At 70.0% G+C, this 6,367-nt stretch overlaps 2 protein-coding genes across 2 annotated transcripts in view; both read right to left on the reverse strand.

Moving 5' to 3' along the window:
• HEXIM1 (hexamethylene bisacetamide inducible 1) lies at positions 1 to 1,345 on the reverse strand. The gene has a single exon (XM_017838103.1). The coding sequence runs from the start codon at positions 1,121 to 1,123 to the stop codon at positions 206 to 208; it is 918 nt and encodes a 305-aa protein (XP_017693592.1). The 5' UTR covers positions 1,124 to 1,345; the 3' UTR covers positions 1 to 205.
• Positions 1,346 to 2,890: 1,545 nt separating this feature from the next.
• The window catches only part of ACBD4 (acyl-CoA binding domain containing 4), an 11,595-nt gene continuing 8,118 nt past the window's right edge, over positions 2,891 to 6,367 (reverse strand). Inside the window, 3 exon segments of the mRNA XM_017838109.1 lie at positions 2,891 to 3,107; positions 3,687 to 3,731; positions 4,256 to 4,413. Coding sequence (XP_017693598.1) covers positions 2,997 to 3,107; positions 3,687 to 3,731; positions 4,256 to 4,413 — 314 coding nt within the window. The 3' untranslated portion in view covers positions 2,891 to 2,996.

Genomic DNA, 6,367 nt, shown 5'->3' on the forward strand with positions numbered 1-6,367 from the left:
AAAAATAAAATAAACCCATAAACCAGATATCACCAATACATCAACCCCCCCCTCGCCCCGTCACAGCCACCTAAAAAAGGGGGAGCCCTCGCCTCCCCCCCCAGCGCTTCAGCCCCATAAAAAGGGTCCGCGGCGACTCTGTACAAGGACCGTGTGTGTTCCACCCGGGACTGTAAAAACCCCCCCGCGCCCCCCGTGCCCAATGTCACTCCCCCGGCTTGCAGGGGCCCTTCTCCTGCCGGGGCAGCTCCTGCTCCCGCAGCAGCCGCAGGTTCTCGGCTCGCAGCCTGTCCACCTCCCGCTCCAGCGCCTGCACCCGCGCCGGGTCCGCCGCCTCCCCTCCGGCTTTTTTGCTCTCCATCCTCAGCCGGTTGTTCTCCTCCTCCATGCGCGACAGGCACTTCTCCAGCTCCAGGTACTCCTTCACCAGCTCCTGCTTGCTCATGTTCTGCAGACTCTCCACATGGTACCGCTCGTACGTCTCCGAGAAGTCCCTCTGCAGAAACTCGCTGCCGTCTCCCCCCATCCCGTCGCTGCCCCCATCCTCGTCCGCCGCCTCCTCCAGGAAATCCTCCTCGCTCGTGTCGTCCGACTTGGCGGCCGCTCGCCGCGGGTACAGCCCGGTCTTCAGGTCAGGCTCCTCCTGGTCGTGGTCCTCCATGAGGAACTGCGTGGTGTTGTAGGGGGCCACGGGCTGCCCCTTGGCGAACATCTCTGCCCGCAGCCGGGAGGCGCGGAGGCTCTGCCGCTCGTCGAACTGCTGCTTCTCCTCCCAGCTCAGCTTCGAGTACGGCTTCCAGCGCCGCTTCTTCTTCGACGGCCGCCGACGGTGCTTCTTCTTGCCGGGCCACTCCTCGGCGCGTCCCACGGCCCGGTACCGCGGGCCGAGGCCGGGACGCGCCGCTCCGCCCGCAGCCGCCGCCGGCCGCCCCTCGGCGCCGCCCGCCGCCGCCTCCGCCCCGGGGGGCGGCAGCCGCCCCGCATCGCCGTCCTCCGCCGGCGCCTCCGCGGGCTGCGCCTCGGGCTCGGGCTGCGCCGGCGGCTCCGGCTGAGCCTCGGAGCGAGGCTCCGGTTCGCACTGGGGCTCCGGCCCCGCTTCCTCAGCGGGCGCCGCGTCGGCCATCGCGGCTTGTGCTCGGCTGCGCTCGCTCCGGGCTGAACGGGGCGCTACCGGCGCCTCATAGGGGCCCGGCCCCGCTCAGGCCGCCCCGGCCATGGCCCGGCGGGGTAGGGGGTGGTTAACGCCGCCGGGCCCGCCCCCCCCGCGCGCACCGCACGCTCCCGCCGCGCCCCCGCTGCCGCCGCTCCCTCCCCACTACCCCGACCCGCGCCCGCCGCCGCCCGCTCCCGAACTGCCGCTCCCGGGCCGCCGCCGCGCCTTAAGTACCCGCGCGCGCAGGGCCCCGCCCCGCGCAGGCGCCGCTCCCGCGGCCCTACCCCCGGCCGCGCGCCGGGCCCCGCCCCTGCCGAGCGCCGGGAGCAGCCGCCGCCTCGTGGCCAATCGGAGGGCGGCCTGGGGGCGGGGCCGCGCTCCGGGGCACGCCCCCCTCCCGGGATTGGCCAGGGATTGGCGCAGGCGGGCGTCACTCACGCGCGGCACAGCCAATCGTGAGCGGAGAGGTGGGACCGGGCCGTACCACGCGCGCGGGGAGGGGGGCGCTTCCCCGTGCGCGGCCCCGCGACCTTCAGGCGCGCGCCCCCCCACCCCCGCCGGCCCGGCAGTGGGACCACCCCGAAAGGAGTCCCCGCAACGGGCGGAGGGGCCCGCGGGCGGTGCTGCGGCTCCGGGACCGTCCGCCCCGGCATAGCCCCCCTGGGCCCGGGGGGTTCCGGGGAGGTGCGGGGGGTGCCCGGTGGGCCCGGGGGGTGCCGGGCTGAGAGGGGGAGGGGGCGGGCGGAAGGATCCGGGGGCTGCGATGGGTGCGGCGATCGCTGCAGCCGGCGGAGGGAGATGTAAACAAACCTCAGCGGAAAGAAGTCCCTTCTTAAAGGCGCCGCGTCCCTTTTTTTTTTTTCCCAGGGCCGGCGCGGGGCTGCGCTCCCAAAGCCTGGGGGGAGGGGGGGGATAAGGCGGAGCGGGGCCTCGTCCCGGTCCCTGGCCCAGTCCTGGCCCTGGCCCCAGTCCCGGTCCTGCCACCCCCACTGGCGATGTCCCCCTTGGGCCCCACGTCCGGGGGCGGGGCTGGGCTCGGGGGGCCCCACGGCCTTGGGGGGGGCGGGGGAGAACAGGGGGACAGGATGGCCCGCAGTGGGACACACGGTGGTGGTGTTTGTGTGTCTGTGTCACCCGCTGTGTCACCTGCCCTGCCCAGCCCCCCGGCCCAGGGGTGGCGCTGGCAGGGGCCTGGTGGCACCGGAGGGACCCCGCGGTGGCACCGCCACCCCCTTCGCCTGGGGATGGGACCCGGCCTGGGGGGAGGTTGGGGACTGGGGACAGACCCGGGCAGCTGCCACCGGGGCCTCTGATATGGAGGGGACGGTGGGTGGCCAGCTGGGGACAGTGGGGTGGCCTGGCCAGAGCAGGTGGCTCGGCTAGAGAGGGTGACCATTTGGGGACAGTGTGTGACCATTTGGGGACAGTGTGTGGCCATTTGGGGACAGTGTGTGGCCAGGCCAGGCCGCGGGGCCCCATCCCCTCCCCCCACAGGGCACAGGCAGCGGGGCTGCACCGAAAAGGCAACTTTAATCGAGGCAGGCTCGGATGGTGCCCCAGCACCCCGCCGTGTCCGGGCGGCTGGTCCGGCTGTGCGTGGATGGGATCCCCCAGATCCCGGGTGGATCCCAAGCGATCCCGGCCCCGCTCCCCTCGGGGCTGGCCCTGAGTGACAGTGGTGGCGCTGGTGGCTCTCGGGGGCTCCCCCGCCCGGGGTGGGTCCCGCCCGCGGAGCCCCCGTGGCTGGTGATGCGATGGGTCCGCGGAGCTCCCCCGGCTGGTGCCAAGCGGGATGGATGGGGTAGGATGGGGTGGCAGCGGGGCCGTGGCGGGCAACTCTTGGTCACCTGTTCCTGCCCTGCCAGCGGCGCAGCAGCCACTGGGTGAGGAAGGGCCAGGTGGCGAGGAAGAGCAGCGTGCGGGGGGACACCGTCAGGGGCCACGGGGACGTCACCTGGTGAGGGACAGAAAGGGGGGCATGGGGGGGGGACAGAGGTCACCAAACCCCCCCGCCCCAGCTCTCCACTGCTTGGTGGTCCTTCACATCCCTCCTCTGGAGATCATCAGCACCGTCCCTGGTGTCTGGAGGCTGGGGACATGTCCCTAGGGATGTCACCTGCCCCCCGCTGTGTCTCCAGGCCCCCGGGGGCCATGGGGTGGGTGGTGAGACAGCAGGGCCACCCCACAGTGCTGCCTCACCCCCAACTCACCTGCGGAGCAAGTGCTGGGTCGGGGTCTGTCCCAGCCGTGTCCCCCTGCAAGACAGGACAGGGTCTGGGGTGTGGGTGGGGTTGGCACCCCCCTTCCAGTGCCTGCACCCCGGGACAGGGAGGGAAGGGGCTGAAGGGAGCCCATGTGGGGCTCCTGTGAGGGATCCAATGGCACAGCTGGGCCAGGACCCCAGGGACAATGGGAATGAGGGGAGCAATGGGAACGATGNTGCCCCCCGCTGTGTCTCCAGGCCCCCGGGGGCCATGGGGTGGGTGGTGAGACAGCAGGGCCACCCCACAGTGCTGCCTCACCCCCAACTCACCTGCGGAGCAAGTGCTGGGTCGGGGTCTGTCCCAGCCGTGTCCCCCTGCAAGACAGGACAGGGTCTGGGGTGTGGGTGGGGTTGGCACCCCCCTTCCAGTGCCTGCACCCCGGGACAGGGAGGGAAGGGGCTGAAGGGAGCCCATGTGGGGCTCCTGTGAGGGATCCAATGGCACAGCTGGGCCAGGACCCCAGGGACAATGGGAATGAGGGGAGCAATGGGAACGATGGGGGCTATAGAAATGGGGAGCCAGTGGGAATAACAGGGGCAATAGGAATGATGGGGGAAGTGGGAATGATGAGGGAAGTGGGAATGATGGGGACAGTGGGAATGATGAGAAGCGGTGGGAATGATGGGGAGCGGCAGGAATGGAGGGAGGGCCGGTGGGAATGGAGGGAGGGCCGGTGGGAATGAGGGAGCAGCAGCTCCCTGCCTGCACCGTGGGGTAGATCAACCTCGGCCCTGCCGGGAGGTGCCACCACACCCCGGGGTGTCCCCGCCCTCTGGGCCACCCGGGACAGCCGAGCCCTGCCGGCCCGGGGTGGTGTCCCGGCCCCCCCGGCGGGTACCTGTGCCCAGGTGAGCGTCTCCAGCCGGCTCAGCCGCTCCCGCACCCGCCGCAGCTCCTCCTGCAGGGCCTGCACCGCGCTGGCCACGTGGGCCTCCAGCTCCGGGCTGAGCTCGGCGGTGTTCCCGAGGTCCTGCTCCCCCGCGGTGGCCCGGGGATCTGGGGGCACAGAGACGGGCACACGGGTGGCAGGGCAGGCTGGGCACCACCTCGAGCCCCCCAAGGAGACCCGGGGCTGGCACAGCCCACCCTGCACTGCCAGCAGGTAATGGCTCCCATGGAGTGCCACACGCTGCCCACACCACGGCTGCCCCCAGCCCAGCCCAGCCCAGCAGCCCCACAGTCCTGTGGCACTGGGGCTGTCCCCAGGGACACGGGCCACCACGGCCCCCCAGCAGTGGTGGTGGCAGTGGGTGACCTCCAGCCCACTGATGTGGCAGGTGCAGTGGTGCACATGGGTCACCTTGTGTCAGCCGGCACAGGCAGGACACCCAGCACCAGGCAGGACCCCTCGCTGGTAAAGCTGCCTCTCCGCCCACCCTCGGGCCCCAAACCAGCCTGGAAAGCCCTGGGCAGTCTGTGCTGAGCGGGGCACAGGCAGGGACTCGCTGCCACCCCCTGAGTGCAGCACCCAGGGACAGCCCAGCCTGGCCAGATCAGCCTCGGTACAGCTTCACTCCCAAGGTCAAGTAGCCCAGTTTGTGGGAACAGTAACACAGGAAGGGTGAGACAGGTGGCTGTGCCCAGGTAAGGTGATGACACCACCCCTGCAATGCCACCCTGGAGCAGCAAGCTCCAAATGCATCTGGGGACAGCACAGAGGGTGGCAGGAGGCTCCTTGTCCCCTCCCCACAGCACAGGTGGTGCCCCCCAGACACTGGCAGCAGTGGTGGGTGGCACCACAGTAACACAGTGTCCCCAAGACCTCCAGGGGCACAGGGTCCAGTTTTCACCTCCCACCCTCCTGGGGAGAGCTCACCCCTGGCACCACCACATCCAAAGTCACCAGTGGAGCCACAGGACCACTGGCAGGAGCTGGATAGAGGGGGAGCTGGGAATCCTCTATCCCTGCCCAGCTGCTGGAGAGGCCAATTTAGTACCACTGTGAGGAACAGGCAGCGGAGGGGCTGTGTCCTGGAGGGGTAAAGCCACCACACTTGGGGACCAAGGGGTGCTTAGAGGGGACACTCAGGGCTTCCTGCAGCTACAGATGACCCAGCCCTGGGTGCTGGAGCCAAACTTGGTCCCTTGTGAGTGGTGGCAGCCCCTGCCCCCCCCCTCACACCCCCAGAGCCCCCCAGGCCAGCCTTGCCTGCAGGGGGGAGCAGCAGGAAGGGGCCAAGGCTGCACCCACCTCTCTGGGAGCCCAGGGTTCTGAGGTCGGTGCTGCTGCTCCCCTCGGGTCTTCTGCCTTCACCCCACAGCCCCTGCCCAGCACCACGGGGCTCCAGGGGCTCAGCCCCGGCCTGGATGCCATTTGGGGTGAGGCCCTGCGGCCCCCCAGCCTGTGTGAGGGGAGAGAAGAAGGGCCCTGAGACCCCACTGCCCTCCCTGGGGCTGGGGGGCACGGTGGGTGATGCCAGGGCAGCGGTGGTGCCCCTCTCTGCCTTGTGGTGGGGGTGTGTGTGGCTGAGTGAAGCTGAATCCCAGTGGTAACACCAGTCAGCACCCAGTCTGGGAGGTGACAGAGCTCTAGAACCTGAGGGAAGTGAGGTGCCCAGGCTCCAGATGGCAAAAGGGGGGGGGCTTCCTCCCTCCTGTCCACAGTGGACACCTCAAGTGCCAAACCAGGTGGCAGCAGCAGGGAGGAGTGGCAGGAGTGCAGTCAAAGTGGCAGCACTGGCCCCGTGTGGGGCCGTGGGTCTCACTCAGGTGCCCCCCAGAGTCAGAACCAAGAAATGAGGGGGGCTGGGGAGGCTCCTCAGCCTCCCCTTGGTGACAGGGAACAGGCTCCAGGAGTGACACGAAGCACAGAGGTGCACTGGGTGCCAACACAGTGAGGCTTGCTGGGCTCCCAGGATGGCAGTGCTGAGCAGAGCCAGGAGAGCTGTGCAGTGTGGAGGTGTCTGTGCAGTGTGGAGGTGTCTGTGCAGTGTGGAGGTGTCTGTGCAGT

Source organism: Lepidothrix coronata, unplaced genomic scaffold (genome assembly GCF_001604755.1).
Source record: "Lepidothrix coronata isolate B3197 unplaced genomic scaffold, Lepidothrix_coronata-1.0 Scaffold324, whole genome shotgun sequence".
NCBI classification, from domain to species: Eukaryota; Metazoa; Chordata; class Aves; order Passeriformes; family Pipridae; genus Lepidothrix; species Lepidothrix coronata.

Excerpts from the sequence above, each read along its gene's own strand:
- HEXIM1 (XM_017838103.1), bottom strand. The coding sequence starts at position 1,123 with ATGGCCGACGCGGCGCCCGCTGAGGAAGCGGGGCCGGAGCCCCAGTGC.